At 42.0% G+C, this 16781-nt stretch overlaps 1 protein-coding gene across 9 annotated transcripts; it reads left to right on the top strand.

Annotated features, from left to right (window-relative positions):
- The first annotated feature begins 326 nt into the window (after positions 1-326).
- Positions 327-16612, top strand: LOC122617034 (F-box only protein 32). Of its 9 annotated transcripts, none has more exons than XM_043792679.1 (6): positions 327-535; positions 1380-1515; positions 8062-8346; positions 14247-14536; positions 14600-14781; positions 14845-16612. In XM_043792679.1, the coding sequence occupies exons 3-6, from the start codon at positions 8240-8242 to the stop codon at positions 15319-15321; spliced, it is 1056 nt and encodes a 351-aa protein (XP_043648614.1). In that variant the 5' UTR covers positions 327-535; positions 1380-1515; positions 8062-8239; the 3' UTR covers positions 15322-16612. The 9 variants fall into 9 exon arrangements, with proteins under 9 accessions (XP_043648614.1, XP_043648609.1, XP_043648610.1 ...); XM_043792674.1 differs by having other exon boundaries at positions 1231-1515; XM_043792675.1 differs by having other exon boundaries at positions 327-551; positions 1231-1515.
- The last annotated feature ends 169 nt before the right edge of the window (positions 16613-16781 follow it).

The raw sequence follows: 16781 nt of genomic DNA, 5'->3' as shown, positions 1-16781 counted from the left end.
AGTTTAAAGCTTGCTTGCACCGCTATATTGTTATTACTACTTCAAGTGTGTTATTAACAAATTACTGTGCTACGCATTACACTATGAGCATTTTATTTAATTAGGTATAACAAGTGAATGAAAATAAGATAAATATTTTCTGAAGTGAGCAGAATTAAAATTAGATATTTAAGAATACTAATTTGTTTATAAATGAGACATTTTTAAATAAAAACATATTTTGCATTTAAGAATTTTGTCATACCTTAAACACCACCCTTTTGGTCCGATCCGGCAGCACTGAACCAACGTGGCAGCGCCGTAGCTGCGTGGTATCTTTTGGCGCCCCCATGTACGGTCACTCCAGCGCGAGCTGCGCGTTTGCGTCCGTTACAACGAGTGCTTAGTTTAGTTTTCCTCGATTTGGGGGCCCTGCGGAATTGGCAGTTCACTTTCGTTGGTGGCTCGAGTGCGACGTGACGTGCGGCAGTGAAAAGCGCTTTTCCAGGCACAGTGCGCCACTACTTGCCTGCAAGTCAGCCACAGCAATTTCTCGGTAATTGCGTTGCAAAGTGCGTAATTAGAGCTTGAGGGGGGAAAACTGCGTTTTCCGCAATACCAGAACGTGCCCCATTTTCACAAGAGTACGTACTTACGTACGTAGATCCGTGAGTTCAGTGATTCCTAAGCCCAATGTGGATGTGGTAACGAGAGCCACGGCGATGACTTTGAAATGCGGAAATGAAAGTATTAATTCGGTTGCGTGCTGGGAAAACGGCTCTGAAAAACTAACAGCCAATAACAACAAAGGCAAAACAAACGCGTAATTGCAGAAATCAGCTGTGTACCTACGGACGAATCAGAGCCCCAGAAAGAGAGGGGCAAACGCCCCCCGCCCCGCGACCCCATAGCCTCCCTTCGCCCACAACCATGGAAGCCCAACAGCTGGTCGCGCTCTCTGCCTCTCTCTCTCTCTGTTTCTCGCTCTGTTTCTGTTTCTCCGCTTGTTTTCGCCTTTTATGGACTAACTTTTGTTTTTATTTTGTTTTGCTTTTCAGGTTCAGCGTTTGTTTTTTTATTTATTATAGTTTATTAAAAAGCAATATTACATTTTATTTCTACTTTATTTTCTTGTAACTTGGCTTATAGAACTCTGATTCTTGTATTTTAAACTTTAAAACGAAAACTATTTTTTTTGTTACAACTGAGGCAGGTGAAAATTGCAATTAATTATGAAATTCCCTCTTACAGCTAAATCAAACGCGTTTCGTCAACCGCCGTCCGCTTAGGCAGTAAAAAGTAAACAAACAATACAAATCTACAATCTCTCGCGAAAAACAATAAAGCGATCGTTCGGGAAATAAGTGCATCAACACTAAGGCAACCCATTCCGCATCCAGTTGCAGATCCAGATCCAGATCCACAAACGATGGCGTTCATTTCGAAAGATTTTCGATCTCCGGGCGAAACTTGGATCAAAACCGACGGCGGCTGGGAGCGTTCCAAGGTGCTCGAGTGCGGCGGCAAGCGGAAGCGGTAAGCCTACAACATTTTCATGGGCGGCCAGCGGGCAGCTTCTTCAAAAGACCTTTGATTGGCGATTTCCCAACTATGGAAATATCTTCAGACGCTTTGGAAACTAAACGCACAATTTGCATTTCTTTTAATGTTTGTCACAAAGTCTGAATGCATTTCTCAATCTACTACGCATCAATCGAAGAAATAGACATATTAGCTGGTACTATCATTTACGTAAACCCTATGCTTTTCATCTTTAAAGTAAAACTCACAGCCTGTTGGTTCTATATCATTCATTACGCCATGTAGATAATAATAATATGATGTGATAGAAACTGCACTTTCGTTCATCGCTCCTTGTTTGGGCATCTGTTTGTAATTTTTCACTCAGCCAATTAAAAAACTACGTAGTCTTAGGGCAAGCGCGATAAGATATTGGATTTTTTTATAGCAAACTATAGTAGCGGATGTCAAAAGTGCGTTTTACAAATATTTACCGGTTTTAGCATTATTCAATCGAATTCAGTAGGTACTTGAAATTGGTTAGTCACAGTTTCAAGTCACGTTTCTCTTAACAAAAAGTATTCCATACATTAGAGCAAAGGTCTTGTTTCCGTATCGTCATTAATATCGGCTAGATTTCGGCATTGAAACGGATTGTTTATGTTTTTACGCAAAACAAGGTTGTTAATGCAAAACGCCTTGCAGAAATATAATCTAATCTCGTAGAGATAAAGGTTTGCCTTGAACTGATTTGGGCCCGACACCCTTTTGATGACTCTTCTAGTATCCCATATTTTATAGTCATATACTTCTGAAACCTGCTAATATGGGTTTCCTTATCGTTAAACCTTAAAGCTAATATTGACAATCGAGTAGTCTTATTGTCTGGCAGTTTCACTGCCGCTATCGAAATCTTTAAATCATTCAGTTTAATAGACCTGCGTTTGGGTCCAATACCCAGTGGTGCCATTGAAGTTGGCCAAAGCGAACTGGCGAATAATTGTTGTGGCTCAGACAATGGAAACCACTTCCCTTCGCCGGCCAAATCGATGATTTCTCAAACTGATGCCCCGGGCAGCGAAAACCATCGAATTTTGTGACAATACATGCATATTTAAAGGTGTTATATGTTATGTGCCCCTGAAGAGCCACGTTTAGAGTTCCCCAAATCGCAAAAGAGTATCTAGTGATTGCAGTGGGCTGTTCCAATTGAAAAGCACAATTTGACCTGGTGAGTCACTGCAATTGGCTGTGAAAGCAGCAGAAGTTCCACCGATATCCGTATCTAGAGTGGTTCCATGTTTCCGTGGCTTGGCTGGGCTGTTCAAGTATCTCAGTCATCTGATCGATTGCCCATTTGATTGATTGCTATTGTCCGCTCGAATGCAATTGGAAACTGCGAGTGGAGCAAAAAGTTTTACAAACATTAAGACAATGGTTGGTGAGAGTGGAAATGGGGTATGCAAAAACCGAGATTCGATTTTACCTCATACCTTGAATTCAACAGATACTTTCTTCTATACCCTTATATACCTACTTTGATCTATTGTGGAAATTGTAGCTTTAATGCATTTTTAATTTGACAAGATGATGGATATTCAATATGATTTTATTTATTGAAAATACCCATTTGATGACTGGCATACACCAAATCGATTCGCGGGGGGAAGTTGGGCGGAAACGGGGAGTTGGGAGGTCGAAAGTGGGCTGCAGTGGGCGGTGCGGAACCTTGAGCTTTTGGTGGCGTTGCAAGCTCTCTCACAATCCCATAGTTTGGCCTAAACTTGGCCGAGTTTCCCGCCTACGGTTAGTGAGTGAATGGTTAGCACTGGTATAGGTGTTCCTTGGGGTCTTGGAGTTGCCAAGGCTGATACTCCGCCGTCTGCCCGCCACTTAAAGTTTTTCCAATGGACCTTATTATGCATTTGGGTGCCCACCTTGGATGCATTTCTAATTTTGGAACACTTTCAAGTTTCTGGCGACTACATTTTTCATGCAACTGCAGTCGCGAGAATGGAACAGAAAACAGAAGCCATACATTTTCTATTGAAATTATGTTAATGCCTATATACATACATATGTACCTATATATTTAGATTTACTTATGAAATTTATGAGACTTGCATATCCAGATTAGGGCAGAATACAGATTTGTTTCATTTTTATGGGTAGCACAGTACTATAGTTATATACACAGTGCTATAGCTTTCGACTAGATCACGAGTGGCGCTATTTCCGCATTTCTCCCATTTACGACTGCTCGAGATCCAAAAATAATCACCCCTCCATGGATTTGGGTGCGTTCTTTATGGGTTGTCAAAAGTGCACTTCAAGTTCCCACTACTTTTCCCTGACATATTCCGCGTGTGTGTTATTTTGGTAGTTTTTACGATGCTCTGTCTTATGTAAGTCCGCGGCTTATCTCAAAATGAACTTGGAGAGTTCAAAACCAAGCGGTTTAGTAATGTCTTCTAATCAGCATGCCAAGGTTTTGATTTCGACAACTACGTACATTTCGAAACTTCAAGTTTAGCTGAATTCAGCTGATCATAATTCGGGAAGTGGAGCATTTACATTTTTCTAGCATTACGTGACTGAAATCGACTGAATTGTATTACAATACAGATTTCCTAGGTATTTGGAAACGCTTTTACTCGATTTATCGACGAACTTGCGTGTCCATTTCGTAACCGTGTTAAGCACTCGTTTTGAGCATTACCCAACTTTCTTTCTGGTCAATTAAAAATTCAAATGGTCGTCGCCCGGCACTGAACCCATTAGATAATGCCTGAAAATAATAATTAGAAATGCCAGATTGCATGGAAAAGCGATTCCAAAGTGCACACACGGACGTGGACTCCACCCCAAGCCGGAGTCCAAGTCCAAATCCAAATCCAAGTCGGAATCGGACCCACTTTCACTGCACTCTTCGCTGCACATCTGTGCACCAGCCAACGATCGCCATTTGATCGATTTTCCCGACCATTTTCATTTTTCTTTGCTGTGCTTTTCCACTCGATCAAGATGCATGAGGTCGCGAAAAATGGCCTCACATATAATATATGAGTGAAAAAATTGTTATGATTAATTGCCTTGAAATTCGCGCAGGAGAATTGCAGTTTCCAAAAGTTGAAATCTTTATAAAAATGTACAAAGTTTCATTTCTAAACTATACAACCTACTAATAGCATTAAGTCTTTTTTTGGGTTTTATGCTAGGCATTTAAATATAAAAATAATTATTATAAATGATTTTCAAATGAAGAAACCAACATTTTCAAGGCGTAGTTAAACTTAACGATGCCAAACTCAGTTAAGTTTCTCTTTCTGTTCTTCATATACACGCTTTTAATATATTTTTTAGTTTTAAAGAGCTCTGCTTTTGGCTATAAAAACACAAACTTTTAATTACTTCAATTATTTTCATTGCGTATCTGCCACAAAACGCAACCGAACCACATGCTCAACCCAACCCAATTATATCTATTGCGACCAAAGATTTCCATTCCCAATGAGAGGCTGATTTCCTGCAACTTCTGAGCCTAAATTTAGAAGCATTCGAAGCGCTTTCCGGCTGCTTCGCTGGTCCTCAACTCCGTTTCCAATTATTTATGTCGAAAAAGGTCACTGGCGTATAAATAGAAAAGCAATTTTCCGCTGCAGCTCGTAGTTTTTCCCGCTGCGCCTGCCACTCTGCTCTGCTAGTCACTCAAAAGGGCCCCGCACTCCGATTCATTTGTTTAATTCGCTTGGAGAAAGGTAAACGAACGCTTGATGGTGACGTCGTTGAGTGATTTATATGATTCACGTGGTCGTCGGCCGTGGATTTGGTCTGTTGGCTGTTGGCTGTTGCCTGGATGATGGCTGGTGGGCAGGGCCGGAGTTTTCCATCTCCATCTGCGCCAGAGAGGAGGTATCTGGAGATTCGGAGAAGGAGGGAGGAATCCAGGGAGCAAGAGCCGCAGCCCGTGCAAGCGCAACAATTTCATTGTTCGTCGACTATTTTTAAACAGATCCACGGATATGTAATTGCACATTTATCTAAAAACACAGCCAGCCAGCGACAACGTCACGAATTTCGAGCAAGTCGACGAGAAAGCGCAACAAAAAAATAATCAAAAGACAATAATTGGCGTTGAAAATTACAATAATAAAGTGTTGGCTGGGATGGTCGGTCTGAATTTCTTTGTTTCTTTTATCAACCATGAGTAATGCGATTCGAATAAGTCGATTTGGAGTTATCTTTTCATATGGCTATAAACATCAATCAACGACTATAAGTGATAGATTATAACCCATTTTGCGTAGAGTAGTTATTCGAATCGGTTTTGCATCCAACATTCCCCAATGTCACTCAAATGAAAGGCGAAAATGCAGTGCCAAAACTAGAAAAGAAAACCATAACAATAACAGATCATAGCAGCAACACATGGGTGTACAATGCACATCAGCATTCCCCCATTACGTATACGAAATGTTGGCCAATAAAAGCGGTGACCTACTTTGGACCAGGCCAACACAACCCAACCCAACGATGGTTCTCGGCTCTCGACACCCGACTCTCCACTCTCGACTCTCGACTCTAGACTCGCCCAGCAGTTGCGAGGAGCTTTTGTGCGTTTTCCTTTCTAGTTTTTCCGTTGGGCGTCCCACTTTGATTGTTGCCCTCCTTGGAGCATCTTCAGTCGCAGCTTCTGGTGGAAACGTGAGTGGATTACCACTGATTACGGACTCAATTCTGGGGCGGAATTAAATTTACTCCGCCTGCGAGAAGGACACCCATGACCAGGACGGGCACCTGAAACACCCGTCAGCCAAATCGATGCGCCTTGACCATTTGCGGTTGTGGATTCGGCGAGGACACGTCCTGTCCTTGGGTGCCGTAAAATTGTTTTTGAATTGTTTTTGATTTGCTCCAAAACTGGGTCAAACTTTGCTCGTCTCTGCGGACTACACTTTGTCTAATTGAAGTTTTCCCCCATAATTGCCTAGTAATTACATTTCCTTAGCCCGGGCTTTTTCCCAACATTCAAATGCTGCAAATGTCGATTTCAAGGTCGTTAATGGGTTTTGCTCTGCTTAATGGCATTTTAAGTCGGATCTGTCTGGGAAATTGATAGCTACCAGCACATTGAGTGCATTCTACTCAACAACAAAAAATCTATATAGAAGATAATACAAAGAAAATGAAGTCATGATAGAGCAGAACATTGAATTGTAAAGCAGAACATATTGAATTGTTGAGCAGAACATATTGAATTGTAATTTTAATAAATGTATATATTCTATACATAATTCAATATGTACAAAAAAACGCATTTTCCAAACGCATTTTTAAAGCTTGCTTGCACCGCTATATTGTTATTACTACTTCAAGTGTGTTATTAACAAATTACTGTGCTACGCATTACACTATGAGCATTTTATTTAATTAGGTATAACAAGTGAATGAAAATAAGATAAATATTTTCTGAAGTGAGCAGAATTAAAATTAGATATTTAAGAATACTAATTTGTTTATAAATGAGACATTTTTAAATAAAAACATATTTTGCATTTAAGAATTTTGTCATACCTTAAACACCACCCTTTTGGTCCGATCCGGCAGCACTGAACCAACGTGGCAGCGCCGTAGCTGCGTGGTATCTTTTGGCGCCCCCATGTACGGTCACTCCAGCGCGAGCTGCGCGTTTGCGTCCGTTACAACGAGTGCTTAGTTTAGTTTTCCTCGATTTGGGGGCCCTGCGGAATTGGCAGTTCACTTTCGTTGGTGGCTCGAGTGCGACGTGACGTGCGGCAGTGAAAAGCGCTTTTCCAGGCACAGTGCGCCACTACTTGCCTGCAAGTCAGCCACAGCAATTTCTCGGTAATTGCGTTGCAAAGTGCGTAATTAGAGCTTGAGGGGGGAAAACTGCGTTTTCCGCAATACCAGAACGTGCCCCATTTTCACAAGAGTACGTACTTACGTACGTAGATCCGTGAGTTCAGTGATTCCTAAGCCCAATGTGGATGTGGTAACGAGAGCCACGGCGATGACTTTGAAATGCGGAAATGAAAGTATTAATTCGGTTGCGTGCTGGGAAAACGGCTCTGAAAAACTAACAGCCAATAACAACAAAGGCAAAACAAACGCGTAATTGCAGAAATCAGCTGTGTACCTACGGACGAATCAGAGCCCCAGAAAGAGAGGGGCAAACGCCCCCCGCCCCCGCGACCCCATAGCCTCCCTTCGCCCACAACCATGGAAGCCCAACAGCTGGTCGCGCTCTCTGCCTCTCTCTCTCTCTGTTTCTCGCTCTGTTTCTGTTTCTCCGCTTGTTTTCGCCTTTTATGGACTAACTTTTGTTTTTATTTTGTTTTGCTTTTCAGGTTCAGCGTTTGTTTTTTTATTTATTATAGTTTATTAAAAAGCAATATTACATTTTATTTCTACTTTATTTTCTTGTAACTTGGCTTATAGAACTCTGATTCTTGTATTTTAAACTTTAAAACGAAAACTATTTTTTTTGTTACAACTGAGGCAGGTGAAAATTGCAATTAATTATGAAATTCCCTCTTACAGCTAAATCAAACGCGTTTCGTCAACCGCCGTCCGCTTAGGCAGTAAAAAGTAAACAAACAATACAAATCTACAATCTCTCGCGAAAAACAATAAAGCGATCGTTCGGGAAATAAGTGCATCAACACTAAGGCAACCCATTCCGCATCCAGTTGCAGATCCAGATCCAGATCCACAAACGATGGCGTTCATTTCGAAAGATTTTCGATCTCCGGGCGAAACTTGGATCAAAACCGACGGCGGCTGGGAGCGTTCCAAGGTGCTCGAGTGCGGCGGCAAGCGGAAGCGGTAAGCCTACAACATTTTCATGGGCGGCCAGCGGGCAGCTTCTTCAAAAGACCTTTGATTGGCGATTTCCCAACTATGGAAATATCTTCAGACGCTTTGGAAACTAAACGCACAATTTGCATTTCTTTTAATGTTTGTCACAAAGTCTGAATGCATTTCTCAATCTACTACGCATCAATCGAAGAAATAGACATATTAGCTGGTACTATCATTTACGTAAACCCTATGCTTTTCATCTTTAAAGTAAAACTCACAGCCTGTTGGTTCTATATCATTCATTACGCCATGTAGATAATAATAATATGATGTGATAGAAACTGCACTTTCGTTCATCGCTCCTTGTTTGGGCATCTGTTTGTAATTTTTCACTCAGCCAATTAAAAAACTACGTAGTCTTAGGGCAAGCGCGATAAGATATTGGATTTTTTTATAGCAAACTATAGTAGCGGATGTCAAAAGTGCGTTTTACAAATATTTACCGGTTTTAGCATTATTCAATCGAATTCAGTAGGTACTTGAAATTGGTTAGTCACAGTTTCAAGTCACGTTTCTCTTAACAAAAAGTATTCCATACATTAGAGCAAAGGTCTTGTTTCCGTATCGTCATTAATATCGGCTAGATTTCGGCATTGAAACGGATTGTTTATGTTTTTACGCAAAACAAGGTTGTTAATGCAAAACGCCTTGCAGAAATATAATCTAATCTCGTAGAGATAAAGGTTTGCCTTGAACTGATTTGGGCCCGACACCCTTTTGATGACTCTTCTAGTATCCCATATTTTATAGTCATATACTTCTGAAACCTGCTAATATGGGTTTCCTTATCGTTAAACCTTAAAGCTAATATTGACAATCGAGTAGTCTTATTGTCTGGCAGTTTCACTGCCGCTATCGAAATCTTTAAATCATTCAGTTTAATAGACCTGCGTTTGGGTCCAATACCCAGTGGTGCCATTGAAGTTGGCCAAAGCGAACTGGCGAATAATTGTTGTGGCTCAGACAATGGAAACCACTTCCCTTCGCCGGCCAAATCGATGATTTCTCAAACTGATGCCCCGGGCAGCGAAAACCATCGAATTTTGTGACAATACATGCATATTTAAAGGTGTTATATGTTATGTGCCCCTGAAGAGCCACGTTTAGAGTTCCCCAAATCGCAAAAGAGTATCTAGTGGTTGCAGTGGCCTGTTCCAATTGAAAAGCACAATTTGACCTGGTGAGTCACTGCAATTGGCTGTGAAAGCAGCAGAAGTTCCACCGATATCCGTATCTAGAGTGGTTCCATGGTTCCATGGTTCCATGTTTCCAAGGCTTGGCTGGGCTGTTCAAGTATCTCAGTCATCTGATCGATTGCCCATTTGATTGATTGCTATTGTTCGCTCGAATGCAATTGGAAACTGCGAGTGGAGCAAAAAGTTTTACAAACATTAAGACAATGGTTGGTGAGAGTGGAAATGGGGTATGCAAAAACCGAGATTCGATTTTACCTCATACCTTGAATTCAACAGATACTTTCTTCTATACCCTTATATACCTACTTTGATATATTGTGGAAATTGTAGCTTTAATGCCTTTTTAATTTGACAAGATGATGGATATTCAATATGCTTTTATTTATTGAAAATACCCATTTGATGACTGGCATACACCAAATCGATTCGAGGGGGAAGTTGGGCGGAAACGGGGAGTTGGGAGGTCGAAAGTGGGCGGCAGTGGGCGGTGCGGAACCTTGAGCTTTTGGTGGCGTTGCAAGCTCTCTCACAGTCCCATAGTTTGGCCTAAACTTGGCCGAGTTTCCCGCCTACGGTTAGTGAGTGAATGGTTAGCACTGGTATAGGTGTTCCTTGGGGTCTTGGAGTTGCCAAGGCTGAGGCTCCGCCGTCTGCCCGCCACTTAAAGTTTTTCCAATGGACCTTATTATGCATTTGGGTGCCCACCTTGGATGCATTTCTAATTTTGGAACACTTTCAAGTTTCTGGCGACTACATTTTTCATGCAACTGCAGTCGCAAGAATGGAACAGAAAACAGAAGCCATACATTTTCTATTGAAATGATGTTAATGCCTATATATGTACCTTATATATTTAGATTTACTTATGAAATTTATGAGACTTGCGTATCCAGATTAGGGCAGAATACAGATTTGTTTCATTTTTATGGGTAGCACAGTACTATAGTTATATACATAGTGCTATAGCTTTCGACTAGATCACGAGTGGCGCTATTTCCGCATTTCTCCCATTTACGACTGCTCGAGATCCAAAAATAATCACCCCTCCATGGATTTGGGTGCGTTCTTTATGGGTTGTCAAAAGTGCACTTCAAGTTCCCACTACTTTTCCCTGACATATTCGGCGTGTGTGTTATTTTGGTAGTTTTTACGATGCTCTGTCTTATGTAACTCCGCGGCTTATCTCAAAATGAACTTGGAGAGTTCAAAACCAAGCGGTTTAGTAATGTCTTCTAATCAGCATGCCAAGGTTTTGATTTCGACACTTGTTTCGACGACTACGTACATTTCAAAACTTCAAGTTTAGCTGAATTTAGCTGATCATAATTCGGGAACTGGAGCATTTACATTTTTCAGCATTACGTGACTGAAATCGACTGAATTGTATTACAATACAGATTTCCTAGGTATTTGGAAACGCTTTTACCCGCTTTATCGACGAACTTGCGTGTCCATTTCGTAACCGTGTTAAGCACTCGTTTTGAGCATTACCCAACTTTCTTTCTGGTCAATTAAAAATTCAAATGGTCGTCGCCCGGCACTGAACCCATTAGATAATGCCTGAAAATAATAATTAGAAATGCCAGATTGCATGGAAAAGCGATTCCAAAGTGCACACACGGACGTGGACTCCACTCCAAGTCGGAGTCCAAGTCCAAATCCAAATCCAAATCCAAGTCGGAATTGGACCCACTTTCACTGCACTCTTCGCTGCACATCTGTGCACCAGCCAACGATCGCCATTTGATCGATTTTCCCGACTATTTTCATTTTTCTTTGCTGTGCTTTTCCACTCGATCAAGATGCATGAGGTCGCGAAAAATGGCCTCACATATATGAGTGGAAAAATTGTTATGATTCATTGACTTGAAATTCGCGCAGGAGAAGTTGAAATCTATATAAAAATGTACAAAGTTTTATTTCTAAACTATACAACCAACTAATAGCATTAAGTCTTTATCTGGGTTTTATGCTAGGCATTTAAATATAAAAATAATTATTATAAATGATTTTCAAATGAAGAAACCAACATTTTCAATGCGTTGTTAAACTTAACGATGCCAAACTCAGTTAAGTTTCTCTTTCTGTTCTTCATATACTACACGCTTTTAATATATTTTTTTTTTAGTTTTAAAGAGCTCTGCTTTTGGCTATAAAAACACAAACTTTTAATTACTTCAATTATTTTCATTGCGTTTCTGCCATAAAACGCAACCGAACCACATGCTCAACCCAACCCAATTATATCTATTGCGACCAAAGATTTCCATTCCCAATGAGAGGCTGATTTCCTGCAACTTCTGAGCCTAAATTTAGAAGCATTCGAAGCGCTTTCCGGCTGCTTCGCTGGTCCTCAACTCCGTTTCCAATTATTTATGTCGAAAAAGGTCACTGGCGTATAAATAGAAAAGCAATTTTCCGCAGCAGCTCGTAGTTTTTCCCGCTGCGCCTGCCACTCTGCTCTGCTAGTCACTCAAAAGGGCCCCGCACTCCGATTCATTTGTTTAATTCGCTTGGAGAAAGGTAAACGAACGCTTGATGGTGACGTCGTTGAGTGATTTATATGATTCACGTGGTCGTCGGCCGTGGATTTGGTCTGTTGGCTGTTGCCTGTTGCCTGGATGATGGCTGGTGGGCAGGGCCGGAGTTTTCCATCTCCATCTGCGCCAGAGAGGAGGTATCTGGAGATTCGGAGAAGGAGGGAGGAATCCAGGGAGCAAGAGCCGCAGCCCGTGCAAGCGCAACAATTTCATTGTTCGTCGACTATTTTTAAACAGATCCACGGATATGTAATTGCACATTTATCTAAAAACACAGCCAGCCAGCGACAACGTCACGAATTTCGAGCAAGTCGACGAGAAAGCGCAACAAAAAAATAATCAAAAGACAATAATTGGCGTTGAAAATTACAATAATAAAGTGTTGGCTGGGATGGTCGGTCTGAATTTCTTTGTTTCTTTTATCAACCATGAGTATACGATTCGAATCAGTCGATTTGGAGTTATCTTTTCATATGGCTATAAACATCAATCAACGACTATAAGTGATAGATTATAACCCATTTTGCGTAGAGTAGTTATTCGAATCGGTTTTGCATCCAACATTCCCCAATGTCACTCAAATGAAAGGCGAAAATGCAGTGCCAAAACTAGAAAAGAAAACCATAACAATAACAGATCATAGCAGCAACACATGGGTGTACAATGCACATCAGCATTCCCCCATTACGTATACGAAATGTTGGCCAATAAAAGCGGTGACCTACTTTGGACCAGGCCAACACAACCCAACCCAACCCAACGATGGTTCTCGGCTCTCGACACCCGACTCTCCACTCTCGACTCTCGACTCTAGACTCGCCCAGCAGTTGGCGAGGAGCTTTTGTGCGTTTTCCTTTCTAGTTTTTCCGTTGGGCGTCCCACTTTGATTGTTGCCCTCCTTGGAGCATCTTCAGTCGCAGTTTATGGTGGAAACGTGAGTGGATTACCACTGATTACGAACTCAATTCTGGGCCGGAATTAAATTTACTCCGCCTGCAAGAAGGACACCCATGACCAGGACGAGCACCTGAAACACCCGTCAGCCAAATCGATGCGCCTTGACCATTTGCGGTTGTGGATTCGGCGAGGACACGTCCTGTCCTTGGGTGCCGTAAAATTGTTTTTGAATTGTTTTTGATTTGCTCCAAAACTGGGTCAAACTTTGCTCGTCTCTGCGGACTGCACTTTGTCTAATTGAAGTTTTCCCCCATAATTGCCTAGTAATTACATTTCCTTAGCACGGGCCCTTTCTCAACTTTCAAATGCTGCAAATGTCGATTTTCAAGGTCGTTAATGGGTTTTGCTCTGCTTAATGGCATTTTAAGTCGGATCTGTCTACAAAATTGATAGCTACCAGCACATTGAGTGCATTCTACTCAACAACAAAAATATCAAAAATAACAAAAAATCTATATAGAAGATAATACAGAGAAAATGAAGTCATGATAGAGCAGAACATTGAATTGTAAAGCAGAACATATTGAATTGTTGAGCAGAACATATTGAATTGTAAATTTAATAAATGTATATATTCTATACATAATTCAATATGTACAAAAAAACGCATTTTCCAAACGACACAATTTCCTTATGGCTCCCAAGTGACACCTAACTCTGTTCGAAATTGAATTGCAAATGTGTACAATTTCCCAAATTACGCGACCCACCGCTTGTAATTGCATTAAACGTGGCTAAAAACTTGACACTCGGCTGGGTTTCCTCTCCGAATTGCTTAATTTAATAACCGGACAGGGCCGTGAATCAGATGGTGGGAAATTGTCCAGCTTCCGCCTCTTGAAAAGCGGCTCACGAGCGTTTAACACTTGTAAGCCGACCAAATCCAAATGTTGCACTGCAATTGCAGCACAAGAGTTGGCATAACACACAACTGGCCAAACCGGATGGCGCCCCAACTTGTGGGGAGTGCCATGGAGTTGGACCGAATCACTTCCGAAATGTTGCATTGACAATAACTACACTACGGGAAACTAAGGTCATTTATTACATTATAAAATCAAAACATGGAATTATAGAAATTCAAAGACTTAATGCTTTTGAAAAGCACAATTTTACTTGGATGATTGTGAGTAATATAAGAAACTAATTTATATATCTTTTCCCTTTGCAGGCACCACTCGGAGGGCAGCAGCAGCTACCAGGACAGCGACAGTTCCGAGGAGGAGGCGGTGATGCCGCCGCATTACCACATCACCATCCGGTGTACCAGAGAGATAGCCGGATTTAATGGGCTCAGCGAGGCTGTGAAGCGTCTGGACTTCAGGCGATCGGTGCGGGATCGCAAGAGGTTCCACTACATATGCGCCTTCCTGCTGCTCGTGTCCAACAAGGGCATTGCCAGTCTGCCAGGCAGTGCTCAGCGCCAGCTGCTCCAAATGGTCGAGGAGGTGGCCTCGCATGGTAAGCCAACTATATTTCAAAGCATTCAGTATTCTTAACTAATAATAACTTTCGTTTATCCAGTGAACGACAGCCAGCAGCATCCGAATGTGCTGCGCGGCCTGGCCCTGAAGCTGGAGCACATCGTCAGCCAGGAGAACCAGAAGTGCTGGGGCAAGCCACTGGGCAGCACGTACCTGTGGAAGGAGCACATGGCCACCATTAAGCGCATCCAGCGCGTCGCCAGCCAGATCGAAATCCGCGAGGTAAGAACCAATGTCATGCAATTTGAATTTCGAAATTAGAATCTCCATCTTCTCATATTCCAGCCCGATCCGGAGGCCAAGCCAAAACTGCACGAACTGCCGGAGGAGTGTGTGCGGGAGATCATCCTGTGCATAGCCGACCATCGGGACCTGGAGTCGGCCGCCGAGGCCTGGGAGACCATGGCCAAGCTGGTCTCCGAGCAGCGCATCTGGCGCGAACTGACGCGCTTTCACTTCAACCAGCGCCAGATCCACACCATCCTGGACCTGGAGAAGTTCAAGCAGATGGGCGAGATCAAGGACTGGAAGCAGATCTATCACCAACTGCGTCGCACCTATGGCGTCAACGATGATTACCAGTTCGCCGAGGTGCTGGCCCTGTGCCGCTCCTGCTGCTGCCTCTTCTGGCCCTCGGATGGACACCCGTGCATCGTGGACCAGAGTCCGGACTACAAGCAGCGGCTTGAGGAGGCCGGTGGCCAGTTGGCTCTGGCCCAACCAGTTCCGCCCGCCCAGTTTCTCAAGTACTTCTCGTTGTAAGCCGGATGATCGGACCAAGGGAGAGAGATAGAGATAGATCGAAAGTATTTTTACGGCCCAGTGGATAGGTTGTTTATGCGTGTGTTAAAGTTTTACCCTTGGAGAGGAGAGGAGACGAGAGGAGAGGAGTCGATAGTCGAGGAGCGGATCAGAAAAAGCAAAGTGATAACGAAATCCCTAATCTATAACTACACATGTACGTTTATACGTAAATCGTCAGGCTCGTTTCGATTGGTTTGCAGTTTGTCCAGGTAAAGGTTCAGATTCTAGTTTAGCGTGGTTTCAGTTCAGTTATTTGCCAACCTGTTGTATTGCCACATCTGCCGGTGAACCACGATTGGTGCAGGACCGAAGATTACTATTAGTTGTGTAGACATATTTATCGACTCGCGTGTCAGTTGCCAGGGTCCAATTCTGGGTCGCTAATCTTTGAGGTCAGAGTGGTTGAAGACTTATTTAGGGACACGCAAAACGAACTGCCACAAAACGAGAATAAGCGATTATTTTTTTGTCAAACTGATTATTGCAAAACGTGTATGGAGAAACTATTTTTAATGTACCAGTATGTATAATTACCGATTTGTTCATTTTAAGACAAACGAGAAATACACTTTTATGCATGACTTTTGAGCGATCTATTGTAGCGGTTAAGTCTAGTTTCTTTAACGTGTATCAGCTGCTTTTGGTGCTAAATCGTATTATAAGTTCCAATCCAACGAAATCAAATCAAACCAGCTCTAGTTACCCAGCTACAAGTGGTAGTTACCCAGTCCGATTCGATCTGTAGTTCCGAGTGGAAGACGTAGCGTGGAGGAAATCATGTGATGTTGCAGGAAGCAAAGCTAGAAACGAATACACCTACCTAACGATAACAAATCTTCAAGCGATTTGCCGCAAAGCAATGCTATATACAAATACTAGAGATCGTCGCCAGTATAAGAGTGATTTTATGGTATGCCCAGCCCAACCAGACAACAGAGTAATCCTTACTATAAGACAGATCGGAAGCCAAGTATTTTCCAAGCGCAAACCAAACACTCTCTATTGGCCGAGGACGCTGAAAAACAAATATAGATATTGTTAACGTGTATAGATACCCTGTAGTAGAGACCCCGATCCAAGCCTCAAGATTTCCCTGTAAAATACCAATTTGATCACATTAATTTTACTATAACTATTACTATTGTAAGTACGAAAGTTTTAGCATTCTCAATCATTTGTTTGCAAACAATTCTACGCGAAATAAGTCCCTCATTTTATGTTGAAAATAAATGCAAATAATTGTGGATTACATGAATTCTTTAAATGGGAGGAAGGAGACAATAGGTAAACCTTAACATAATATAATATTATTTAATAATATAATATAATTTAATTATAGTCCATGTGCCTTATCCGATAGGCCGTTGATTGCGACATTTTTATTGACCAAGCAGTCAGTTGCCATGGATAAAATCAAT

The sequence above is a fragment of the Drosophila teissieri genome, chromosome 3L, assembly GCF_016746235.2.
Source record: "Drosophila teissieri strain GT53w chromosome 3L, Prin_Dtei_1.1, whole genome shotgun sequence".
NCBI classification, from domain to species: Eukaryota; Metazoa; Arthropoda; class Insecta; order Diptera; family Drosophilidae; genus Drosophila; species Drosophila teissieri.
This window is presented reverse-complemented; position numbering and strand designations above follow the sequence as displayed.